General features: G+C 44.0%; 2 protein-coding genes across 11 annotated transcripts in view; one reads left to right on the top strand and one right to left on the bottom strand.

The window, feature by feature from the left end:
• LOC124176375 (E3 ubiquitin-protein ligase MIB1) overlaps nt 1-27,620 on the top strand; it is a 247,894-nt gene that overhangs the window by 147,818 nt on the left and 72,456 nt on the right. The window lies entirely within an intron of this gene.
• Nucleotides 1,862-22,110, bottom strand: LOC124176382. 8 transcript variants are annotated; one of them, XR_006869362.1, is made up of 6 exons: nt 21,897-22,110; nt 20,408-20,772; nt 14,956-15,059; nt 13,174-13,422; nt 4,884-5,003; nt 1,862-1,914 (listed from the first exon to the last, which is right to left on the bottom strand). XR_006869362.1 is itself a non-coding variant. In XM_046557607.1 (3 exons), exons 1-3 carry the CDS (start codon nt 18,398-18,400, stop codon nt 13,196-13,198), a joined length of 480 nt encoding a protein of 159 aa, XP_046413563.1. In that variant the 5' UTR covers nt 18,401-18,619; the 3' UTR covers nt 13,170-13,195. The 8 variants fall into 8 exon arrangements, 1 of the variants encoding a protein (XP_046413563.1); XR_006869363.1 differs by having other exon boundaries at nt 20,408-20,762; XR_006869364.1 differs by lacking the exon at nt 21,897-22,110 and adding an exon at nt 4,109-4,208 and having other exon boundaries at nt 20,408-21,715.

The raw sequence follows: 27,620 nt of genomic DNA, 5'->3' as shown, positions 1-27,620 counted from the left end.
GATAGAGGGAGAGTGGTTGGTGCATTATTGATCCCAGTGTGTGCGGACTGGGCAAAAAGAGGAGCCTTCGGCTGGGAGAGAGCGCGATGCTGGTGGAGCGAACGGCCCGCGGTGGAGTCCGACCGCCGCGCCGTGAGCCCAGACAGATAGGCATTAGAAACGCGTGTCCCGGAACCGTACCGATGAACCGAGAGACCTCGATCGACGGAAGCGTTCTCGAACCTCGTTCCATGACGTACGAGAATTATGAAAAGCAGAAAGCGATCAACCGAGACAAGTCTCACGTCGCTCTGTCCCTATGGGCTTCTTCGTGTAGCCGCGTGTTACGGGGGTAGGTGTATGGAGCTAACCGAGTTTCTCTCAATTTCACCTTTTGTTCGTACGCCTGTGTTACTCGTGTTCGTTTATCGTCACCATTCAACCCATATTCATTGGGGCAATTACGTATATAAATTTGTGCATATGACAATCTCGTGTATAAATGTGACACAGGTGGATATAGATAACAGGTGTGCAGGGGAGGAACGAAACTGAACGATGGGATTGATGTACAAACTTGGGAGATAAGAGAGGGGAATCATCGTTGAACGGATATGCAATGACGAAGAGAACGAAACGATCCTTCGCTCGGATTTAAATTCAATAAGCTCGATGTGAAAACTACGATTGAATTACAAATAAATAAGACGTCAATGCGAGAGGAGGGCTTTCGGATCGCTCGAGACGAAGCTGGATTCTTTTCAACAAGATTCAGAGGATCGCACCCGTTATTGTTGAGAGAAGGAGACTCGTGGCTGTGCACACGTTGGGGTGCAGGCAGCATTCTGTTCGGCTGTTGTAGCCTAGCTCGCAAGAATATAGTTGGAGGATTGAAATTCCCAGACAGACGTAGATAATATTCGCGAAGGCTCCGGTAATTAAATTCATTAAACAATTAGCGCGTGAACAATAGAGGTTTACAACCCACTGCGTTACCGAGCTCACTCGACCGTTCCGTTCAGAGAAAGCCCGAACCGCCATCTTCCCTGCCTCCGTCTTCCTTAATTCCACCGCCGAACCTACTTTATTCGTTAGACGGGAATATGCTTGCGATACGATTCGTCTAATACCGATTCAGACCGTTTCCTAATCAGTTTCTTCCTGTACTTCGTTATTTTCGCCCCGATACTTTCGTCGAGAGTAAGAAATTGAAATATGTAAATTGCCGATGAATTCGTTCCGCGAAGGCGCTGGATGACTGATGATAGAGGAGGGACCCTTCGGATGAGAATGCGAATTTCTTGCCATATGCAAATCATCGACTGAACGCATCTAGAGCCTCGTTCTCGGCCTGTGCGCCTACGGAGCTTTCATTCCTTGTATTTCGACGTGTAGGTTGTGCTGGGTATTTTATTTTCTCAGGCTGGCAGATCACGTACGTCACTTGTCGGGAAGAATTGCATTGGAATTTCAAATTGCGGGGCGAGATTATCGAGTGAGTTGGAAAAATTTGCAAACTTTTCAATACCGGCATGAAGCATGCACAACCGACTAACGACCGCGGGGGGTGGGAGGAGGGGGGCCTTTTGTTTTCTCCTCCCCTCCTTCCGCAGTCTCACCAGAAAGTTTCACCCGTGCATTTTAATCAGTCTGTCTACATTATTTTTATCGCAATTGAATTTTCAACAGAACAAAACAATAAATGCAAATTTTAGTTTGCGAGGTTCGATATGTACAATTTTCTTTTTTCTTTTTTTTTATGGTGTAACTTACATATATGTATACCTTGTGGGCATAAAATCGAGCTAAACAAACGGATATGGTTGTAAAAAAAGTCGCTTAAACTTCCCTCGTTGAAGCTCCGTTCATTTTTTTTTTTTGTCTCATCCCACTCGTATACACTTCTCCCGGCGTTGTTGCCGCAGCTTTCTGAAACTAAAATGGAAACAAATAAAAATACACGTATACATATATGTATACATGTGGTATATTCATATGTACAGATATACGGAGCATGAAAACATCGGGCGAACGCGTTTTGCACCCCAGTATCTTTCCCTCTGCCGGTATATACGTATATACATATATACGCGTTTGTGTATGTGGGTGTGTACCTACACGCATGTGCAACACACAGCCAATCTCGTTTATACGTATACGCAGATAGTAGATACAACCAGGTGGAAATAAATATCCGCTAGAAGGAGGTAAGTGCAGCTACCTAGCAATAAATTGCGGGACTTAAATTCGCACGTCGAAAAACCGTACGATTAAGCATTCGCGGTTGTTCTTTGCCCTGCATGCGCGAGGGGGGGGGGGGGGGGGGGGAGGCAAAAGTTCGGCGGAGAAACAAACTAAAATGTCGAGGTCAAAAAGGAAATCCAAAAAAGAAAAAAATCGGTACAAAAACAGCGGGAGCGAAACAGAAACCGTAAAGTAAAAAAGGGTAAAAAAAAAAAAAACGTAGAGCTAAACGTAGGCTGCAAGCAGGTGCCACGGTACATTAAACAGAAGAGTACAGATAGCTGGGAGTGAAAACAACATTACCCTAAATTGGGGTAATTAGGGGTGGCAGTATGCCGAGTCGGGGTGGCCGCCGTGGCGTTCGGGAAGGTGGAACACGGCCCTGGAACAACGCGGGGCGAGTAGGCACCTATTTATTTTTATTTACTTTATTAGAGTCGTTGGCCGACCGCGTACCTAATACCACCCCTGCACTGCTAAAATAATTCAAACCATTAGCGAGCCGAAGCGACATCTCCTCCTCGCTGCCCGTTTCGTTTACAACGTTTATTTAACAATTTTTTTCTCCTTTTCCCCCCCATTTCTTCCTTTATTTTTATTTTAATTTTTTTACTCGTCTCTTTTTTTTTATAATCATTCGCGCTCCCTCCTCCCGCTGTAATTGACGCCCTGCAGCTCAACCCTGTTAAACTGGTACGGCACCCCTGGGTATTGAAAAAACGCACTTTCTCTCAGATTGGATTTATACGACCCAGCCGAGTGCCGAACCCTTCGGCAAACTTGCTGTTTAATATCCATGATTTAAAACGAGTGCTCTTAACACGCTTTATTTACCATTTTCATTTCAAACATTTTACCAAATTCTACACTTTGCTCAACGTATAGTCCAGGTGGACAGAAATAAATGAAATTCACCGCATATAGCTTATACTTTGAGAGCTAGCGGTGCTATCTTTTTAAACATCTGTACTATGTGTCCCAAATATATAATTGGTCCTTACGCATCAACGTACGTTTGAATTATTTGTTTCGACATTTAAATTTCTGGCCTAAATTTGCTGCAAATTTAGTGCGGTGATTGGCACGATTTCGGGTGTTTTGTATTGAATTTGACTTACGAAAATCAATCAGTGAAATGATTAATAGAAAGTCTTTTATCTGTTTTTCCGCGACAGTTTGACACAATTTTATTAATGTTTTATTTTTCTTCAAAATGTTGGAATTTTTTATTTCAATCGTACGTGATAAATGATCCATCTAGAAAAAATTACGTCTATTTCATTATAAATTTTTAGCCGCTTAGTTAATCAGAGATGTGTGTTTTGATACATGCAATAAAATTAGTACATAGTTTTTAAATTCGGTATTCCTTATAATCTTTCAAACAAAATTAATCGGTATATCAGTATTTGGTATGAAAAATAGTTTCGAGTTACAGAAAAAATGTACACTGGTAATCAGTCTGTCTTTAAACTGCATGAAAGATAAGTTGTCAACGGAAAATTGCATAATGAATTGTCCTTAATTTGAAGCAGGGATGTTCCAGGGTCGCTGTATCTCAGAGGAAGATGTAGTCTAGTTGAATCCCCGGCTCGTGTTTTATTTCGCGAGATATTTTCATCGTCGCAAATAGACACAACAGCTACATGTATACCCGTACATAATACCACGCTGCGAAAAAGCTTGTTTCGGCACCATCAGAGAAACTCCGCGAAGCTGTCAAACTTTTTTTTCCCCTCTGGATATAGAAAACTTTTTCCACCCCGGCACGTTTTTATCGTCCCGGATCTCGCGATGCGTGACATGCGTTTTCGCGCCTTCAAAAAAAGAATCAGAAAAAAAAAAAAAAACAACATTTGGTCGGTGCAAATTTAATTGTCACTACCGTCATGATTTTCCACGATTCTTGCGGTCCCGGTTCCAAAACCCTTTCAACTTTGTTCCCTGAACTCCGCATACAAGGCCGCACTGTCCGCCGCACATACCTATATGTATAGTAGATGCTGTAAAATCTTGCCGCAGTAACGCGACTTATACCCACTCCGAAAAGAGTATGTTCAAGTCGTAAATTTGATCGCCAATACAGCCGCGATAGCAAGTGTAGAGGAGATTTCTTGGCTCGTATAAGTGCTTTTCCGATCATAGAGGCGATATGTACTCAACGTAGACCGTATATTTCGATCATAGATCGATGTCAGGTCTAAATTTCACCTCCCTCACGAATCGCATTTATTTTTGTCGTTCTATTTTCAATGTTACAACATCATTATTCGCCAGCTACTTTAGGAACGAGAATATTTTTTATTTTTACTTTTCTAACGTATAACAAAAAGTTCTTCGGATAATCTGTGCAGGGTACTTTTCTTCCCCCAGTCGTAACTTTTTTTCAAACACAGATAGAACCTTATAATAATAGACGGGTAATGTCTAAAATTCCGGCATTACGACAATTCAGAATTTCGCACATTCATCTGAAAAATATTTAGGTATTTGGTCGTTCGGAATTTTGGTCTTTCGGAAGTTTGAATCCTACCTGATGGTATAAAATTTCACACAGCCCGATAATTTCCGACATGTAATCTACCCGCGATCCTTGGCAATCAGTTTTCCCAGTTATAAATAACAACGATATAAACCCCTCCGCGTTCACCTTTACGTACGTGTAGTTTCCGTTAAGCCTTAGATTTCCCACCAGACGTTGTGCAAGATCCGTTGGGTATACTTCCTCGAACCGGTGTAGCACCACCTCTGCCGAAATTCCCTTCCAAAGTCGTTTCGAGCTGTATTAAAAGGAAAAGACAAACATGAGAACAAAAAACTCACGTGGGTAATTGCCTTCATTGATTAATAAAGTCTGCAGCACACGTAGATGTAATAATGAGAATGTATTTTTCCCAGTGGGAGTGGAAGGGTCGAGCAACATTTCTAAAACGTTTTCATCGTGTATCGAATTGCAATTATTTTTTGTTCTTTTGTTTTCAAAACGATATTGGATACAGTTTCAAACATTTTAAACACATCTGATGCATATATTGAGGGACAATTATTTAGAATACAATTATTATATGTTGAATGTTGACAGCTGTACAGTTCAATTTGACTCCCAACACGTACTACGCAACACGTAAAAATTGCATATTTTGCTGCACCCTGTGGATCTGTATAAAAATTCTAGGGCTTTTCACAACTCTTTAACCATTTTATTTCTACCCCAATGCGAAAGTCTCCGTTATCGAGGTATGAATTTTTCGCACCGCGTATCACGATTCTCCATCCCGGTTTTACCGGTTTTTTTTTTTACATAGCCGCGAAAAGAAAAATTACAAGAAAGACAAAAAACGTAATGACAATGATAATAAAAACTGACAATTACCGTGGCAAATTTTTTTCTTTCCTTCTTTTTATCCGCGACTGCTTACGGCGCCGCCGCCGTTACGTACAGCTAATGGCGTAAACGGTTACTGTTAACTACGCTCACGCCCGCGGTTGTTAAACTCTTTAATCGCTTACATATATCCCATGACACTCCCTCGCACGCGTGTAGATAAAGTCTATATTACCCTCGTGTTAACCACTGGCAGCAACGTTGCGACGCGGCCTCGACGCTAGGGTAGTAAAGGTCTATGGGTATTATAGGTACGCTCTCCGTGCAGTCGCAAGGGATCAAATAAAACCGACACCCTCGCTTTAAAACTCTATTCACCCTCTATTCACCGTTAAAAGCGCTCAATCGTTGTCCACTTGTTTGTCGTGAGATTGTTTATTTAATTTCTCCCGTTCCGTGCCGAATCACGTCGGCTGGGACGAAAACGCAACCGTCAACCGAGGGAAAAAACACGCAATCCCTGCTTATCAAATCAATTTTTTTCTTTTCACTCGCAATTTTCAACTTTCAACTCTTATTCGCCTCAGGCGAGGCTTTATTCTGTCTCCACTTTATCCTCGCACCAATCTTTCGCGATAAAGCTGGGAATATGGAAAAATGACGATCAAGTTTCCGCGTGCCTTATATACTCGTCGGAAAAATTCCCTTTGTCAATTGTTGTGAAAAGTCCTTTCTTCCGCGTACAGATCCGCGCGCATTATAGATATGTCGAATGGAGGAAACTCGTTTGAAATGAAACAATTTCAGCCGAGTTCAAAATCAATTTCATCAATGTCAGTGACAATCGAAGTGATATGAACTGAAATACTTTGAAGAAACACAGCATGAGCTTGTACAATTATTGTCTACGGAATATCATCAACCTGTAATTTAAAATATGTGCGATAATCAATCACCAAGACGCTCGGCAATTGTCTAATATCCTTATTCCGTTTGAAGTTGTTTGAATGAACGTTCGAACAAAAAACACTTTTCTTATCGGATGAAAAATATTCAAGCTTCCGTCGATAATTTATATCCAAATTGTGGAAAATTGTGTCCGCCATGCTGCAGGTCTGGAAATACTGTTCCAGCAGTTTGCCCAGATCCAGCAATCGCCAGATATCCCGCGGTACTCGCGGACAACGCGTTCGTTCCAATTTAATCCTAATTCAAGGTAACCGAGACTGGGAAACAGCTGAAGTCAGTTAGTGCACGGGTGGACAGGTAATCGTGAATCAGCATGATAATGGTGCTCGGGGATTGTGTTTGCGAGATAAGCTGCAATTTACGATTTACGGGAATTGGTGGACTCTGTCGGGGGTGGTAGGGATGGGAGGGACGGTAGAAATGGTAGAAATGGAAGAGTGGGAGGGAGGAGAAAGAGATTACCACGTTCTTATATCCAGTCGCCGGCTGCAGGTTCCGCGAATAATCCCACCGAGATCTCGTGGAAATAATGATGATAATATCGGTTGTTATGACGGAAGGAAGTATAGATGATACATTTTTGCGCTAGGTGGGCCGGTTTTTGTACGTTATCATAGGTTGGTACGTTCTGTGAGATGTAAAATAGGGGTACAGGCTTCTTTTAGCGATATAAATTTACCCGGTAAATTTACCCTGTGCGCCGTTGGAAAAAGAAATTTCTGGCATTATGCCACGAGCGTAATTATCATAGTCGCTTAGAAATCAAGGCTCTCTCTCTCTGTAAATGAGAATTTCTTGGGGTAGCTCGCCTCGCCTCGTCTCGTCTCGCTTCGTGCTTCCTTGCGCCTTTAATTTAGAGCCGAGAAATGACGACGAGAAAAATAACCCAATTATCTTGTTTAAAGGTGCGTTTGTCTCAGCCCGAGCCGGAGAGCTAGAGAGAGATTCGGCGTGGATAGAAGAGATGTAATTTGTTTCAGCTTTGGCAAAAACGAGGTAAAAGAATAAAGATTAAAAAAACAAAAAAAAAAAAAAGACAAACGAAAAGAAACTCCAAGATTAAAAAACCACTTTGATTTATTACACTGCGCAGATATTTTCCTGCAAGTGGTCTTAATTAATCGGATTAATTATTATATCGCGGCAGAAATTCTACAGCTTGGCATTCACATTTACATGCATAGCTAATGTCCAGCCGTTCCATTTTTCTCACGCCTGCCTTCACATTATTTTTCTAGACCTCAACTCCTCCCTTATTTCTTATTCGAGTTCTGTCGGGGCGAAAGATTTTCCATTTGTTACGATACGGCCGTGAAGTTATACATTGGGCGATTACGAAGAGATATGAGCTGGGTATAACTTGCGTGAAAAAATTTCTCCACTCAACGCCGAAGCTTCCTCCGGATTCACCTTTTAGGCGCCTAGAACTTTCCTCGGTGAAATAGATGCCGGCAGAAATGCAACCAGCGAGCCGGATTCCAGCATCTCGGGTGTGGGTAGACAGTTCTGGGAAGATGGTAAGATATATTAGACGGCCAACGATGTAAAACTGATTTAAATTTTACCTCTAGCCCGGAGCTGCCGCCGCTTTCGCCTGAATTCAACCAAACTCACGGAAAAATTCTAATATTTCGATGCAGAGCGGGAAATTTCAAATCCGACAATTTACGCTCGGCCCCAGCGATGCCCCGGTTTATCCGGATATCCGTCAAATTTAAGGACACCCGTAACTCTCGCTGCTGTCGAAACCTCGGAGCTTTCCGATACTCCAAACGCTGTAACTCGTCAAATTTTATTCCACGCAAAAAATGCCTCGTATAAAGCGTGACCCAATTTTTTTTTGCTGCGTAACCACGATGAAAATGCACCCTTCGAATCCTTCAGAATTTATGAAACGGCTTCTCATTCTTTTGGACTTGGAGGATAGCGTTGAATTCGGTAATGGTGATTCAGATATTTTCTCTACTCTTTCCCGTACGTATTATTAGTTTTCTACTCTGATTTTTTCTCTCCCCCTTTCATCCCGCACGAATAAACGATTCATGCGGTGATAATATATTACAATAACAATACTTTATACGGAAAACAGGCAATCTAGAAGTCCCCGTTTTGAAACTCGTCCTCGATGAGAACGGCGCGGGTTAGGTACACAAAAAGTACAAATTTCAACCCGCGAAACGACAAATCAAATTTTCGCTCAGAGACCGTGGCTCCAGCAACCGGGCTAGAAGCCGTTTCCATTGTTGCTTTTTATATGCAAAGCAGGGGTAAATTATAGTCGGAGGAAGGAACGAGGACGCGGCCTCCGAGGCGGACGGGAGAGAGAGAAAAGAGAGAGACGGTGAAAGAGATTCGGGGGAGGAGGAAGCGACCATTGTAGTCCTCGCTGACCGGAGGCATCATTGTACCCAACTACCCAGAGCCCCGTGGATGGCCTCCATTTAAATGTATTTTCTCGAAACGTCGTTCCGTCGTCGGAACGGAATGAGAAAGGAACGCGGAACGGCGATACGTCGGAACGGGATCTGACTTAGTGACTTTTGTTTGCTGCGCGGTGTGCGTTATACCGCTCACACCGTATCAACATATCCACTTCCGTTTCTGTATATCCACAGTTTGGTTTCTCTCGATCTGCTAAGTGCAGCAGAAGGAAGAGCTAGACGAACGGCGATGGAGCCGCGAGCAGAAGGCGGAGACTAGCTTCTCCAGACACAGAGCAAACCATTTCCTCCCCTCCCCCTAGGCCGTTTCACCGTGGCGAGAAATGATCACCTCAGACTTTGACGAGGTAACCTCCATCCGGCACTATCCTTATAGTAGGCACTTCAAGTTCGTTCTCCTCAAGATTGCACTTTAGAAATTTAAAACTTTCGTACCATTGAGGTGAAAAAATTGTTTCGATCGAACGGAGCACCGTGTAACGAGGTGGTACATTTTCGTTACACGTATGAATTCGTGCCAGGAATTCTACGGTCATCGGATACCAACGTCCGGCGATAGGCGCATCACTACGATGCGGTTCCAGAGGTCGAAACGCGAAACGCGAACCGCAACGTTCGCCAACCGTGGCACGGCAGGTGTAGAGAAGCGCGGTTCACCCTATCGCCGAATTTCACCTTCACTCGTCATCCGCCATCCCCCCGACGCCATTAGCCAATTTCCATATCATACTCACGCGCCGCCTCTGTTGACTTTCATCTGCCCAACAACGTACACGTGTGTACTTTCGTTGCACCCCGTTACTGTCTGCGTTACGTGGCCGATAAATCGAACCGGTTCAACCGGCCCGACGACGGAGTGTAATTAGTGCCCACGCCTTTATCGCACTGGACTAACAAATCCGGGGGGAGGATGTTTGAGTTGCGGATAATTCTCCCGTTAGTCGACGTTCATCGCGAGAGATAGAAACTCGGCGGTGAGGCGATCTTCACCGCAGCTGGTGACGAACTTCCGACGAAACGAGCTTTGTCGGGTATATGCAGCGACGTAGCGAAAGGCGTTAATGCAGTTCCGAATTACGTCGTTTGTCAGGTAAAGTTCTATTTGCTTAACCAGCGAGGTTCCCGGTACGGGAGACGGCTGAGAGCACACGTGAAGGAAAGACGTCGATTGAAGGTATCGTTAATGGATTTCACGTTTATGTATACAAGCCGGGGCTGGTTGCGGAGTGCGCGGAACCGCGGCCGCAGTGCCGAATGGTTCGGTGATTGAGGTGTCGTTGACGGCATCCCCCCCACCCCTATCGCCATTCCGCGAAGGGCGGAAAGGGGTACTTTACCGTTCGCGCGACATGCCGCAAGATCTATCAGACACGCTTGGTTTACCCCGGGATGTTATTTCGCTCTTGACGCGCATAGCCCATATATTTTCGAGCTCCGGAGCTTGACACTTTTCGAATTCTATCAGCCGCCGCGGCGCTGAACACTGCGGAACATCAACCCCTCGCCCCTCGAAGCACCTTACGTGCTGTTGAGATTTTCAACTCCGAGACTGCGCCGAAACCCTCGTCGCGGGTCCGCGTTCAATTAAATCGTAGAATGTTAACTATTTCCCAACTGAATAATCAACGTTCAACCCGCCCGGCGATCTTCCCACTCGATATAACTACCACCACGGAAGCGCGTACCTACGACCCACCTGTAACCGGGCAACGATAACTGGCTTTTGAATAGCTCGACTGCCTGCAATGGCTCCCCGGTTCTCCTCATCCCATCACGTAAGGTAGTAAATTTGACTTTGTCATCTGAACGTGTCATTGCGTCGCGATAAGCCCGGCGTCGCGCGGTATTTGCGGGGGTGCGAAATACGAAGGGAGGGGGAATCGTAACGATGCAGTAGAGGGACGCGTTTGGATACAGATGTACTGTATTTAGATATACGTATACGGGGCACCCTTCATGCGCGATGTCGTTTTCGTATCGGGAAGCACGTATTTTTCGTTCGTTGAAAATTTTCATCCCTCGATACTAACGCGCAACGCAACGCTCCGCAGCGACCTTTCGCAATTTTTTCTGCTCAAGCTCGTGCTTAGCGACCATTTAATACGATTAATACGGAATGCCAACATTCGGAGAACCTAAATACCACGCGCATTGTACATCCCTGATGCTTAGATAGATCCGTCAGATAAGCCCCACGGATATTTACGAACACTGCAATTTGTCAGGGATTAAATCTTCCGTATACATGAATATCGTATACAGCTGTGTAAATACTTGTACACAACACGCTCGTGCAGCGGTTGTGATGTAAGGAGAATGAGGAATGCGAGGTGTTTCCGCTGTTTGTGTAACAGCGAAAGAATATAACAAAGATGGTAATAATAATAATAATAATAATTTTTCAACAACAACACCAACAACAATAATAATAAATTACGCTCGTGTCAAATTAAACACGGCTGTAATTTATCTCGTTTGATACGGTAATAAAATACGTCAGGATTACATCTGACGTAGGTGTGTGCGATTCCATGAAAACGTATGTCAGTGTGCGAAATGTATAAAGTGCGGGGAATATCGCGAAAGAGGAAGCAGAGCGCGTTCCTGGCAGCAATTCGCAGCGAACGATAGGGTTTTTCAACCGGGTGGATGATATGACTGGAAATCCTCGGCGCACTGCCTTCACGCAAATGGTATGAACAGGGTAAATATTAACTCTACCAGGCGGGGTGTCTACCTGACGGTAGTCGGCAAATGCAATCTCCACACTGAAACCCATCGTCTATCATATAGATTTCACCGTATCGCTCAGCCCCGTCAGTATATAAAAGAAATCGCGTAATAATGCTCAGCCATATTACCGGTTATTTGTTCTAGAGAATGGCTTTCGTGGCATTCTTGAAATCCGTTGTTATATAGAAAAGAACGGTTTGAGCATGCTCTCCCGCTGTATAGGACGTCGCTTCTCTCTTGCTGCGGTCTTTGTTATTCGCGTGTGAACAAGAACGTGAACCCAACACACTCCACGATTCACGCAACGAATTACTCGTATTTCGGTAATAAGTGGTGTGTGTTTGAAAGCTATGAGAAATTTGCATATTGTATGATATGGTGACGTGACTTTACTCTGGATTGATGGTTCTATTCTTATCGTCAGAAACTGAAGCTGTCGAGTCGTACAAGCTTCCACGAATTCAAGCAATCTCTGAAAAATAAAGCGTGACAGAACCCAGGTACCAGAGTTTGTATCAATTCGAACAACAACCGTGCCAATGTGTTGACTCTTTTTCAGTTTCCGTATATTTTACGAAGGTACATTCTACTGACAGTTGATTCAATTTTCAGCTCAATCTGAAGGTTGGCTCTCAATGAAGAAATCGTTCGCGAAGGGATTAATTGAATTTTTACAGTGACTGTTTCAATGTTGCCACGACTGACGTATTCGCAACTCGACGGAAGTCGGCACGGTTTTCGGTTTCAACCCATCACGATGCCTCCAACTGGGCAGGCATCTGGATTCAGTGGAATAACCACGGAGAAGCACGTGCCACCCTGAAGGGTCAGAGCATTTGATGTATGGTCCGTATGACCGCAGTTATGAACCATTTAGAAGAGACACTGTTAGCATGGACGACATTGTCCCACTTTGGATTGAAATTCAATCTTCCAATTCTCGTTATTTAACTCTATCCCAGTACAATCAAGATCAAGTTGTGCGTTTAACTTTGACAGGATAATTCCGTCATTGGATTTCACAGCTCACGCCTCTCTTGATGAATGATAAACCAGTCTACGAAAGGGTTTGTCTACTCGGCAGCCTGCACAGGTAACGCGAGAATAATCAAAGATTCGCCAGAGGTCCGAGGACGGGCTGATATGTGGATTTCGGCAAACGTACATAATTTACGCACGCATTGTGCCCAATCGAGATATTTCCATGTTCGATTACGCGAAAAGGTGGCACGGTTCTGCCTTTGCGGTAAAACGATTCAGGCAGTTCTTGTCCGAGGACCGTCTCTCTTCTCGAAGATAAGGAGTGGAAAGACATTTCGCATTCGAATGTTTCTGCAGCATATTGTGTTCTTCGTATGAAATGCAGTTGAACATGCACTTGTGCACATGCATTTATGGGTGCATTCTGCATGCATATATGGCGATATATGCTACGCACTGGCGTACTCGGGTAACTTTTACTCGAAGTCGAGATTTACGTACCCGGATCGAAGGTGCACCGCACTTATAACCCAGCTAGTCGTCGGTGTCGCTGCGTGTGTTTCATTCGCTTTTTCGCCCTTATTTGCTTTTCCAAAACGAACGTCGTCGGGAGTATCGAAGTTTGAGCAGGTACGGCCGACTTGTTGAACAGACTTGGAGTCGGACGCCCGACCTGTTGATTATGGATTCCTAATAACGTTCCTCGTCCGTATTTATGCGTCGCAACCACTCGACGTTCGCCAAACCTCCCTACGGCAAAGTTCAAAGGTTTAATGAATTTCCTGCGTATATACGTACGTATATATGTATACGCGCATAGGTACAAGTGGGCGGGAGAAGAGGGGAGAGGATTCCATCTCGACAGTACGGATTATCAATTAAATGCAAATCCCCAAGCAAGGTAATATCCCAGGAATAGAGTGATTTTCTTCTCTCGGGTTCCGGACCTCTTGAATGGAAACGGGAATGCCGGCTCCTCGAGTCGCCTCGCTGCGACAAAGAACTTGCGTGCCAGGTTGGCTCTGTCCGACAATACCGGCAACGACACCGACAAGAACGGAAAGAAACAACGGCGAAGGTGTTGCGACGTGGCTACCATAAGTGCGTTGTGTGGCGGCCAGGGTGTGACGTGCTCTGCCTACTGCGCCGCGGCCTTTAAGTAAAGGGAAACATTAATCTGGGTGACGTTGAACGCCAGGGCGAGGCTGTCAGCTGTGAGTGACGCGCTTGCCTGCTTCTCTTTTCTCGTCCACCCTCTCCCTCCGCCCCTTTCGCCTCGTCATCCCTTCTTGTCCCGCTAACCCTAAACCGACGTCACCCCTTCACGACACCCCGCCATATTATCAATGCACAGCCTTGGCTTTCCTTTCGTCGCCTTCTATTGTCTCGGGTCTTTATTTTCCCAGAGTTTCTCTACTTTGATAATTGCGTTCCTCTAACAATTTTGGGATCATAATTGCGAGAGAGCACGGACGAAGTAACGGTGTGTGCTCAAGGAGCTGCGTAGAAAATTGTTAGAAATTGTTCTGTATTATGTTGAAAAGTTGGGGGCGGTGATTAAATCGCTTCTGTGAAATACGCGGAATCTTACGAACCTCCTTAACAGCTTGATACACGCAATCGTACCTACAATGTAGATTTCACTCCGTTTTTTTCCCCCTTCTCTTCTCAAATAACGTGATCCCATCCGGATTATAAATCACGATTTTTCAATATAAATTTGAAATAGGTATTGCAGAAGAAAAAGAGAGAAACGAACAATATAAATTTATCCAAATTACGTTACGTGGATGAAAATGAAACAGAGGCAATGCCTGCGGGGCTGATTGTTTGCATCGGAGGTGGAATAATCGTCGCGTATCTCATTAATATCAAATTATGATTCGGTAAGTAGCGAATTGTACAGTGCCATAAACAGGGTTCGATTATAAATTGATGGATTTCAATTAACCCGAGGTTGTTATGACCACGCGATCGGTGATATGTAATTACCGTGCTTAAACTCAAACAAGTCAGCGTGCAGATCGGCGTTTTGTAATAACACAAACAGGGCGATGCGTTGTTGCCTTGTTTACGGCGAACGTTATTCGACACAACGCCATACGCTAGACCTCCCTCTCTGTTTACAATCAGCTCTTGCCCCAGGGCAACCTCGAAGCACGATTAACCGATACCCAAAGACAAAATCTCTCGTGTCAGTTAGTTCACCGCGAGCCGTTGTCTAGTTCGGTACGACTAAGCACCTTTAGACGCACGTGCGTCCATCCATCCACACATACGTACCCAGGTGATAGTGTTTGGCATACTCGAGTGGTGGTGTTCTTTCTGGTACACGATGTCGGGGTGCCGATGTAAGGAAAGGAAACTCGTCACGGAAGCAGGCCCGCCTGTAAGTAATCAACACCTTAAAACATGTCTAATTAAAGATGATTTCAACGGAATTATTTCCATACGTAATATAACCATGATTACAAGCATTTCAACGCCGAAATATGAGTGAATAAAAGTACATTCACAGCGTGATAGTAAAACTCGTTTTTGATATATCGATCATCCGTCGCGTGAAAGAAAATAGGTATGTGAGTGAATTATTTTTTTATTAAATCTTCCATCGCTCTCTTGGTAGTGTGAAAATACTTTGCTTACGTGCTTTTGCCAATAATCGTTTTCTGTGAAACCGTACCGATACATTCTCGCGTCTTTCGACCATAAAACAGTCTTACCGCTCGGACCTCACGTCATTCGCGGAGTGATAGCTCGTGAAAATTAATGGAGAGTATTTGCATTTGCAGTGATTTACTTGCTGAGGCAATGAGTATCTTTTTTTAAATTTTCGATCATCATTCCACGAGAGTCGGGAGCGTTTGACGAGAACAATTATTTGGTTGCTTGGAGAACGGGTGGGTTTTAAAACCTCGAATTTATTATGGTAAGTTTATACCCGGGGTTCTGATCTTGAATGTTCAACGAAGGATTTCCGAGTCTTTCGCACAGTTTATTCTGGCGCTTTTTGCAAGGATAAAGGGGACGATGAAATGTTTTCGAGAATTTGAATGAAGTGGGCCGGCGCAGGATAAATAGGCGCAAGGTACGAACCGTCGAGGATTATACGACGTTAGTACCTAGCTAATTTAGTCTAAACATGAAAAGAGAATCAAAGGAATAAAGGGAAAAACGTATTTCGCTAACGCAACGCACCCGGCGTACGCCGCCTGCACACCGCGTCAGCATGAACGCGAAGATTACATTACTCTGGCTACTTTGAAGTATAGTGAAATGCACTCAACCTAATTTGTACACGTCTGGCATTTTATTTCAATGGGAAAAATTCAACCTTCTCCAGCCGCAACGCAGGCGGAGCGATGTTTTCTCATCGTCGACAAGCTTTAAGCTGCCTTCTCAGTACTCATACTCTCTCTCTCCCTCTCTCTCTTCTCCATCCGCACGACACTTTTCGACTCTCGTTCACTACCTATTTCCTTCGTTTATTGCTTTTCCTTTTAGAATATATTCTCATAAAATACCGCTTATTCACTTCCTTCGTGCATGCAGAGTATATTATGTATGTGCATATATATATATATATATATACATACACATATAATATATTCTATATATATATATATATATATATATATATATATATATATATATATATATATATATACATTTTCCGTTCTGAAACGATTGAAGTATTTTCCACGGTTAAATGTATACTTTTGTATACTTGAAATATATCTTACTCCTGTTAGACCCCTTCCCACTCGATCAACGGGATCGCATATCACTCATTTTTTTCTACTCTTTGTCTCAAATCTCATTTGATAAAACAGGAAAGCTTCGAGGTATCGAAGCCGTTACGGAGGTAAAAAATCAATTCAACGAAATCCAATCACTTTATAAAGTCTTGTCGCGGTCCCCGGAGTATTATATCTATCACCTCAACATCCCTCCTTCCACCTACAAATTTATCTTCCACATTCCACTTATCTGTTTCATTGAGCGCCAGATCTGCCACTCTCCCTGAAACTCGTACATTGCAAACGCCTTAACGATATTTTCACCGCATGAACAAATATGGTCTGTATGGATATACGCGGCAATGTGTGTCCCCTCTGGTCCCAAAAAATCTTTAATCTTCCGTCGAATCATTCTTCTCAATTCATCGCTTTCACCTGGTTTAATCTCCGAGGAGACACAATATATTAGCTAAAACTGGTTCCACTCGCTTTTATACATACGTAAAAGATTATCAGTACGTTGCGGCTCCGCTTGTGAATATTTTCAAATGCTTCTTGTGGCAAAACTATTAGACACAATCATTGCTCTCGTGGACTTTTTTTTGCAGAGTCCATCGAGACTTTGAAAATTCTACAGCATGACCTCCCTCTGTCTGTAAGATTCTAGTGAGAGTTGTAAGTGGGTATCGTTATGTCTCCAAAACTATTGATCGGGTTGTAACGCGATATTGCCCAAAAACTGGACGTACGTTGCCATCATCGTCAACCCAAAAAAAAAAAAAAAAAATAGGGCATCGAAATTGTTTCAGTAGTTGTGGTTTTATAAGCAAACATGTGGACAGAGTGATAGAGTGACGTTGAGTTTTATGTATGTAGAGAATAGATCAAACGTTCCCCGGTTTAGGCGAAGCTAAAGTAACGTAACGTAAGACGATCCGGAGTCTCATGGCTCAAACCTCTCAACCTCTGACCTCTCTGCAAGTCTGTAAGCCTAAACCAAAACCTCAATTCCTCGCAGTTCTATTGTGCCCGGATACACGAGCTTTATAATCAACTGTTATTGCTTTCATGGTAATGAATCGCACGGGATCCGGAAGGGCAGGAAAGGCGAAAATCTAATTAAAACCAGATTCGGGTCGAGAGAAGTGTACATGCATCGGACTAAGCTACTTGGCTTATATTGGATTAGAATCTGTATTAGGCTTGCCATTGTATCTCGAGGCAAGATTTGAACACTTTAAACTCCGGAGTTTCGGTTAAATATTTGGCCAACATTCGGGCGACGCCCGCTGTTATCTCGCGATTTCTTTCCATTTCACCAAAGTCACGAAACTGATGCTTGACAATTCAACGAAATGGAAACACGTTACGGTATTATTAGCTCCTTGAACGCGGGATGAATGCGGAAAAATTCAGGACTGCGTATATCGCGAACTTTGTGAAAAAATGAAAAAGAAAAAAAAAGAAAAAAGAAAAGAAACACCGATAATGCTTGTCTATCCGTTCGGGTATTGTTTTACCGTGTATATTTATTGTCCGACGACACTTCAGGGTGCGGTGCAAAGTCAACAGTGGAAACAAATTCGCGGGTAGGTACGTGTTACGAAAGAATAATGAAAACTAACCGATTACGTAAGCCAGACAACATTCTTCTATGTCGTTTTTAGGCGGCGTATATAAACGTGTAGAAATTCCACAGTCGACTGCTAGTTGAAATAGTGAAAATTTATACAATTAAATATAAAAGTCTCCCTCAGATAATTAAGAGAATCATTGTTACTCTAGAGGACAATTTAAAAATAATTGCTCTTGTCTTTTCCCGGCGTTGCACTTTCCTACCTCGCTACCAGCTCCGCTGTTCGAATCATCACCCCGACCTCGCCTCGACGAGGCGCAATTGTCTCTCTATGAAATTGAAAAGCGGCACGGCTCCGGTAAAACGATGAAACAAAGTATGTGTACATATCTATATTACCGCGTATATGCATGTGTACATATGTACATTTATTTCCACCAACTTTTGAATAATTGAACCTTTTGAACCTCCGCGAACCGCAACTTTTATTTTATTATTCAGCTAGCTGTAATTTACATCCGTCATTGTAGAACTAACTTGAACCGATAACGCGATAATTGTGAAAATGAAGTAATTCTTTTATTTTTGACGCTGGCGTAGTTTTGTTAGATTGTTGAAGTAGTAATAACAATGCTTTACGAATTCACTGCACAACCCCGGTTGCCGAAGTTCTCTAAAACCATTTTCCTAATTAATCCGAGTCCGTAAATGAGACAAAATGAATTCCGCGGCTCCAACAACTGCCCGAGAGCCTAAAATTATAGTTTTTCTATAAATACGTGCGCAGAGTCGACTGCAGGCGCCAAGATTTTAGACGGACAGGTGTACAGCGATTTACGTAACCTTACGAAAGAGACTGGTGTAAATTTAAAAAACACTCTCAGTCGCACTACGCTCTTGAACAGACCGTGCAAGACTTGTCGAAAATTCTACCGCTACCATTTATCGCTATTTAAATAAAATTTTCAAAACCTGATATATCCAGCTCATACGCCACAATATCATTTACCCATATTTCACAAACATTAACGTCACCTCGCACTTAACATATTTTGACACCATTTGTCTTTTCATTTCCTCTTGCTTCGAGAGCAGTGTTACAATCACACACACTATGCCATATCTGTTATTTTCTCTCTTCTTTGGGAGGGGAAAAAAAACTCCAACGGTCGTGATTTTTGTCGATTCCGGAGTTGAACGTGACATCTCGATGACGATTACCGATGTGTGGTCTAATGTCAACTACAGCTGGTTGAAGGGGACCAAATGCCTCAACCGTGCTATATATTTGACCCGTGTTCAACCAGCTAAGCTTAACATTACGCGCAATATCTGCATTCCTTGTTGATCCGTGTCTGGGTTTTCTTCGTTTGTTCAAGATTCCTTTTGGTGTTCGAATGTTTCTTGTTAACGATGGAACTCCCCCCATCACCGTGACGTCGAGTCCGGTAGTAAACGCCAATTTGCAATATAACAATATTCGAGTTTCATTGCGGTCCTGAGGTCGTTGACATTTCGCGTAATGGTCAGTTACTCGCACGTACCCTTTTCTCCGCTCGTCACTTCCTTCTCCTTTCTCGGCTTCCTGGCACCTGAATGCTACTGGGTCACGAGCAAAGCTCAAAGCACAAAGTGAATAGTTTCAGTGGTATACAATAGGTGCGGAGATCAAACACAAAGTTAAAAGAATTCGTTGAGAAAAATTCGTTGAATGTACATACTGGTACGGATTAACGAGGGCTGAGTTTTTTTTTAGTTCAGTTTGGCTCGTTAAGGTTTTGCAAGGTCTGAACTGGCGTATTGACGGAACGGAAAGCACTAAGCTGATAACAATACAGTCGCTTCGTGTCGTTACAAAGGTTGAAAGTCTTTGTTCTGTTAAGGCCAAAGTGGTGCTAGGAATTTACCGATCGTTTCTTCTTTAACGATGAAAAAAGGGTGAATTTAATTTGATCAAACTAGGCGAAATTCAATCAGAATTAAAACAGACGCGGGGGAGAAAAAGAGAGATGGGAGGGTGGACAGGGCGGAAATTTTGCTGAAGGTAAGGAGACGAAGGAGAAGAAGAAACCCATTGAATCAGACGAGGACGCGCACCAGAGTTTTACTACATTTCGACGCAAGTCGCGTTTAAAGAGGAACCCTGTCTATTTCGAGCTCTGAAAGATATGTCGGTAACGCGAGACCACCGTGTTAAATATATCTCTAGTCCCAAACTATCACGCCGGTCGTGTTCTCCTCATTTATGCATACTTTGCGACGACGAATGTATGAATATAGAGAACCAAGGCGCGTACACCGGGCGCATATTTTTCTCTCGGTTCAAGATGACGAAAGAGAAATAACAAGTCGGGGGAAACGGAAAAAGGAATGCAGAGACGACGATTAATGGGAGGAGAAGAATTGTTTCTATTTTTACCTTGTTGATAAACCAGGAGCTGCAGCAGAACCGACAGACGATCGGATCACTCGACTAGAATCGATGACGTTAACGGTTTATCACTCTACACGCACTTGTTTCTACCATTCTCTCCGCCTCCGACCATCTACTTTTCGCTCTCTCTCACCAGTTCAGCGGTGACCTCCAAACGTTCTCTCTTGCCGATCGCCAATTCATTGTCGCGATTAGTTCACAACGATGAAAAATTTTTCACTGTCGAGACATTTAGTCACCTCGGAAAAACCGAGCTTTTCGTTTTAAAACGTTATTGCTGTTTCTGTATCTTCATTTGTTACTCTCTCATTTGTCTCCAGCCGGTTCTCCACGTCGCCATCTTTTAATCCCTAGAGTTATTTCCAGACCCTCGCACACTCTTACCGCAACCGCACGTCAAGCGTAGAATAGAACGTGGCTAAATCTCGTCGCCGCTTGACATCGGGAGAAGACGCAAAGATACGTCGTCCGTACCGTTTCCATGCTATGAATACTTTCATTGCCAATACCCGTTCTATTTGTGAAATCTTGCAAATTCTCGTGCAGCGCGCTGACTGGTTGAAGCGGATTAAAAGATCGTGAGGAAAAAAAACCCGGTCAAGTTACATTTTTTAAACGCGTATAAGCGTGACTGGTAATCGAAATCGGGAGCTTGCGGCTTTTAAACTTGACGAAACGCGCACCGGTTCAACATTGAAAGCACACTGTCTAATGCAAACATTGTACAGACATAGACGAGCTTTCCGAGCACGTCGTCCACTCTCTGTTTCTCTTTCTCTCTCTTTTCTTCCGTCTCGCTTTCGGCGATATTTTCGTCAAGGCGACGCACGCCGTTGCGAGCTTTACCGTCGGCTCGATGCCGGCCTATATGCGGAGCGCTGATCTTTGCCACGCGGTGTTCAGTGTCGTCGCTCAATTTAACCGGCGGAAATGTTTCTTTCAAGTTTTATCTAATCCCGGTAAATCTCGAGGGGACTGTCGAATAAATGTAAAACGGGTGAGAATCTTTCGCCGGAAGTAAATTGCTCTAAGCGCCTTTTTACAAGTGTCAGAGCTCGACGACCCCCAGAGATTTTGGCTTCTGCTGAGAACAGCTTCGCAAAGTTTCGCGCAAAGTTGCCGTGAATAAGGAAAAAGAAAACCGCACAACACGGTCGGGATAAAACGAGGGAGCGTCGAACAATTACCGAGAGTACAAAAAACAAGTCAAGTTGTACGACGAAAAGCTTGAAAAGCGCCGGTTCTCCCTTCGCGAAGGTTTATTAACACCCTTGGAATACCCCGAATCTTGTTTGAAAGAGTGGCGGAAATTTCGCCTCGCCTTTACCCAACTTCCGCCGGCACAAGTACTCTCCTGATTAATACATGAGGGCAGAATAAACCCCAAGAAAATTTCTCAACCCGTTGCACCACGTCTGCTCCGTGACGCCCTCGAGAGGGACTCCTAATCCTTCTCCGAGCTATAATTTCTCACCGAATGTAAGAAAGCGTAGCCCCTTATTCTACCCCCTAGGCTTGTACGCGTGGTGGATATAACTCGGCGAGAAGATGCTGCTGTACGACAGGTGCGCGTCTGTGTTTGTAGGAGCGTATGCGAAAGTGTGCGTGCGTGTGTGTGTGCGCGTGTGTGTACGAGGGAGCGGAGATAACCGTTTGCGAACTGTATGACCAAACCGTCGGTGTACTACTGGCTGGGCATCCGGGCCCGTACTGTGCAGCCGACGGCGGGCGTCGCGACGCTTCCCCGCCCGCAGGGGTGCGCCGCAGGGTGGTGGGAGCGTCGCGACGCCTGCGCTCCGGTCGCTCAGACGTCGGGTTCAAACTGCGCCAACCCTGCCTTCCTATCCCCAAAACCACCGCCCTCGGTGCCGTTGATTCTGCTTCTGCTGGTGCTACTGCCGCTGCTACCCGCGGCGGTGGTGGTGGATATGGAGGTGGAGGCAGTGGCGGTGGTGCACCCGACGTCGAACCTACGTGAATTTAGGTCAGATACCAGCCGCCGTTCCTCCTATAGGCATCTCCGCCCTAATGAACCTTTAATATGACCCATTTTTTTTATTTCACACTGATGTATCTAGGTTATGGACGTCGATTTCTGCCCCTCGTTTACCTTACGATAACGCCGATTTTTTTCGTACGTAATTCTTTCAAACTCGCAATCGCTCCCTACGTTTTTGTTTTCGATTCATTTTTTTCCGGTTTCCCTTTTTTTTTTTCTTTCTTCCTTTCATAGATCGTACATTTCCTTCCTACTTTCTTCATCGTTTACAATTATTGCGTATAGTGGTACAGATAGAAAATAATTACGATGAGAATCGTAGGATTATCTTGTCAAGCAGAGTTATTTAAATTTATCAAAACCGATTGTTCAAGTAAGATTCAAACGGGTCAATAGCTCTTTTTAAATTTGAACAACCATCAACCAACAGTAAATCAAGAAATCAGTTTCGAACAGACGTTGAGAACTTGTCTCAATTTATCACCGTGACGATCGTAAAAACCTTCCATTGAAAATATAGAAACTTATGAACCTTGGCGTAGTAAACGACACGCGAGTATAGATGCCAAAATGAATGATTCTGGAACCGTGATTCAAACTCCCGACCAGTTTTGACGTCAAAACTAATGCATGGCCGTTTGAAACAGTGGGTAGGGATATTAAACATTCGTAGATCTGAAATATAAATTGACTCGTGTCAGCGGATGTCTCCGAATGGAGAACGCGGCAACGTCGCTGATTGACTTTTCATTGTGTATTTGAAAAAGCAGCTCGGCGAGTTTGGCGTGCACAGATAATCCACACCCACGTACAACGGTTCAACTCTGCCGTTGATTTTCAACGAAATTGGGGTCACACACTTTGAGAAAAGCAAACGCGAAGTTTTGTCTCTCTGCGCATCTCTGCAAGGAAAGGAGAGAAAACGGAAGATTAAATTAATCTCAAAAACAGGTAAAATAATTCACTCGCGCGCCCCGTCGGCTGTAATTGTATTATCCACAAATTGAGATCGTCCCACCGCAACTACCTGGACATTAATATGAATGAAACCCTGTCCTTCCGATGTGAAATTCTGTCACCTTCCAGATCCGTAAGGTATACACCGAGCTAATAAGGGCGAGGAGAATCCCTCTGGGGAAAAATGTACATTCACAGAAACGAAACGAGCTCCGTCGGTGTCTTTCACATTCCCGTTGATCCATCAAAACCCGCGGTTAGGTACGTATACCATCGGGACAAATAATTCCCATCGGCAGCAACGCGAGGCGAGAAACGAACCGAACTAATCGTCGAGCCATCACGCGAATCTAAGGATTGGCGAAGCGCGTAGCGTCCCAACGTTCTGGGTACCTATAAGTTCTGCACCAGCTACCCCTTTGACTTGAGAACTCGCACCAGGTCGATAAGGCATTACCTGGCAACGCCACCCTGAGCAGCCAGGCGATCCGGCATTAGAACGACTTGGCCAGGAAACGTGCGGAGCCAGACTCAGACGAGCCCACCAGACTACACGGAGTTCGAATCAGGGACTGGCACACGCCCTGCGAAATCAAGCGTCATCCCCAGCCAAGGGCGATAACAGACTGGGAAGGGGCCGCCATGATTAGCTAAGTGATTGAAGGCCCCACCTTACCGGTTCACCCTCTCTTCTTGATCGGCAATTATTCTGCCAGGCTCGACTCAATACCACGCCGTCTTGAATCTCACCAGTTTTCTTTTCTTTCTTTTTTTTTATACCAACTTCTCTATTCATACCCTCCTTATTCATCGATGCAAACGCTTTGGTATCAATGATATGAAACGATCGACGCGGTCTGGAAACCTGAAGTCCTTCTCTGCCGACAATATGCTTTCTACTTTTTTTTGTAAAAAGATAAGCTCCTATAATTGCCAGCGCTTTATTCCGAACAATCGAGGCATTAAAAACGTACGGTATGTTTTTCAAGAGACTTAGATACGAAAGTCGCAGAGAAATGAAATCAAGTTCTTGGAAACGATAACGTGCAGTTAAGATGATCGTAGGTCAGGACAACTGTTTCTTGGCAGAAACAATCTCAGGTAATCGTATGTCACAAATTCTACGCTCACATCAATGTATAATCATGTCATTAACGCGGGACTTGAATCGTAGAAAAATTTTGTGCTGATGTGTAAAACCGTTAGAATTCCATACGAATGATCCAGTCTGTTCAGTACGGAATTTAACATCGGTCGATGCTACGTAACTCGTTTTAAAAGCTCGTCGTAATGAATTTGATTATTCTAGCCACGGTACGTTCATTGCCTCTTTTATTCAGTTCCTGATCAACCAGCTTCGTGCTTTCAGTACTTTGCTCGGCTTTCCATCAACCTCACCTGCCAAGATTTCTTTAATATATTTGCAACGCTGTTAAAAATTTCAGCATTCAAGTATTTCTTTTTTTTCACTTCAGTTCCAACAACCTAGCTTCTCAAATGAGATTTGATCACGAACGAAACTCGGAACCACGGGCACGAAGTTCAAGGTTATACCAAACGCTTAGAATGTTATCGGTCATCTCCGAGATGAACCAATTGATCGCGGTGCTCCTTTCGTTGTCCAAAATGAGAAATCCGAGTGAGAATCGGAGACGAAACTAAGTGTCACGAATCGTCTTGAACTAAGCGGGGGTTTTTTTTTTTTGGGTGGGGGTGAGGGTCTTCCGTCTCCCCGAAAACACGTAACATTATACATATTCCTATAATTCAACACGTGAGCTTGCGCCAGGGAGGTAAATGATGGTTGGTGCCGTTTCGTAACCGGCGACAGGATGAACTATACGGTTAATAATATATCTCCCCGAGTTTTGCGGTGCACGCGAGATTTGTTGCCGGTTGGTAAGACCCGGGCGAAGTATATGAAACGGGGCAGGGGCCGAGGGTCGAGCTAATATCAACGCAAATGTTTCTGTTTTGTATGCTAATTGACTACTCTGCATAGAGGCATGTACGTATATATCTATACACCCTATGTGCCACAATTTCTATCTCCGTATACTCCGGCAAGCTCACGTGTACGCGGACACAGCCGCAGAGGCGTTTCGTACGACGCATTCGAATATTCCGCCCGTTCTACCCTTGCAAAAATTTAACTTCCCCGAGGAAAAAGCGGCAGTTACCCATCCACACGCGCTTCCAACGTTACCCGCAGTCCGAGTCAGCGTGCCTGCGCTTGTTTCGTCCCCCAAGCTAAATCGCGGCGACGCCCAAAAGTCTGGCACGAAAAGGAGGCAAAAAACATAAAGGAAAAAATTATGGGGGACGGTAACGCGCAATGGAGCTGTGCGCCCGGAGCCCAGGGCCGACTGCCGGCTGCTGATAATGGTCCCTATAAAGTCCCCTAGGTAACGATCTGGCGGACGAAGGGGTGCCTTCCAGTTTTACTTGGCGCGTTACCCGCGACTCCGGGTGGACCTAGACGCACGTATCGCCACCGGCGACGATGCCCCACATCACTTGATTCCCCGCGTGTCGTATATTGGAACGGGTTGGTAGCTAGGGACGCGATTCCCCGAGAGAGAGAGAGAGAGGAGAGAGAAAGAAAGAGAGAAACAACCGAAAATACATAACCGGTAGTTATCGTGACGATGAATTTGTACGAAATTCACGCTCGAAGATGAATCTTTGTTTCTATCATCTATCCTAACGATCCTGCTGAATTTTATAATGATAATGATAATGATGATGATAATAATATAACGCAAGGGAATAAATTTCACTAATTGGGAACGCCGTTGCAGAGGGTCCTCTACTTTCTCTAATACCTTTCCTCGTTTCGGAATTATTTCATTAAATCGTCTTCTCCCTGCCTCTTTGCTGCTACTGCTGTTACTGCTTTCAATCTACTCGAATGGGACAGGTACAATTGTGAAGAAAATTTGAGGGGCAGGAAAAATTTTTCAAGTAAAATATCACGCTGTTACTCGAGAGGGAAAATGAAATGGGAAACGTGGGGGTGGATCGTTTGAAAAAAATCTATTTTACTTCTTGCCTTTGTGCCGATGCTCTTGTAATCTGACAGGCGACACCAAATATTGGATATCACCATATTGCGTCTACGTGTAGGTATATAATTCGCGCAAAATGATTTCACGTACAATATCGTATATTTTGTTAAATAAATTCAAATTATGTCGACAGATGTGAAGGAAATTTTTCACGACGTACCGTTGATCGGACAAAAAAAATTGCCTCGCTTTACATCGCAAAAGCATGTACAGTAATTATTACTATCGTGAATATTTTCATTTCCATTGTACGAGTTCTCTGCATAAAAACGATATACGCGATGCAGAGGATTGGGATTTGCGAAGGTAGGCGCCAGATATGTTTCGTTTGATCGTAGTAGCACAATATGGGGAAAATGAGGGGAACCGACATCCTGCGCGATTAATTATGATTTAATTGATTAGATCCGTCAGCGGGCGGATATTACACTGACGGCTCTCGCCACACCGTCGTCATTACCTCGGAAGTCTGTTATTAATTTAGAAACTTTTCATACTATGGAAAATAAAAACTCTTTTTCTTATTTTCTTTTTCTTCTTTTCTCGACTGTCTTTTTATATAAACAGGTAATTGGGCAACGTGTTAATCGTATCGAAAATTAACGAGCATTGCTCGCTACGCATGTACGACGTTGCCGCTTTTGTATTTGCAAAATGTTGTAAATAAAAAACTAAAACAATGATTTTTGCGAATGGCAAAACTCATCTAGTCAAAGAAATATTTCTCTTTCTTTTACACTTACGATTAAACCGAATCGGCGTTCATATGTATCGATTAAAATGTATTGATTAATTGTTAGTGTTCGTTATATCTTACGTACTTCGTCTCTCCATGGGTTATTCGTATATGTACGGTACCAAGTAAACAATAACAATGAGAAGCTAACGGTTTTTTTTTTTTCTTTTCTTTTCTTTTTGAGTGAAAAATAATCGAATGACGCCGTCTCTGGGCGCCTCAAACGACGGCCAGCGTCGCACTGAGGATACCGGCGTCGTTTCTCGTACCCTGGCCGACGCCTAGCCTCGCGCGCAGGCTCTCCTCTCCGAGTATCCTGGAAACAGGAGCAAACGTCGACGAGCACGAGTCCTCGCGTCAACGTAGTAAAACCTCGGCTCGCTGCATGAGTTTCTCAAAAAACGAAACACCCACCTCTTCTGTTAACGATTGTAGGAA

Source organism: Neodiprion fabricii, chromosome 2, assembly GCF_021155785.1.
Source record: "Neodiprion fabricii isolate iyNeoFabr1 chromosome 2, iyNeoFabr1.1, whole genome shotgun sequence".
In the NCBI taxonomy this organism is placed as follows: Eukaryota; Metazoa; Arthropoda; class Insecta; order Hymenoptera; family Diprionidae; genus Neodiprion; species Neodiprion fabricii.
Note: the sequence above shows the minus strand (reverse complement) of the source record. Positions and strands in the feature narration are given on the sequence as shown.

What these genes read in the sequence shown, in the direction of transcription:
- LOC124176382 (XM_046557607.1), bottom strand. Translation starts at nt 18,400, where the DNA reads ATGCATATACGCGGTAATATAGATATGTACACATACTTTGTTTCATCG. An exon ending in ACAGCGGAGCTGGTAGCGAG is followed by an intron (nt 15,060 to 18,251) that starts GTAGGAAAGTGC and finishes GATTACTTACAG; the next exon opens with GCGGGCCTGCTTCCGTGACG. An exon ending in TGCCAAACACTATCACCTGG is followed by an intron (nt 13,423 to 14,955) that starts GTACGTATGTGT and finishes ACTTTGCCGTAG; the next exon opens with GGAGGTTTGGCGAACGTCGA.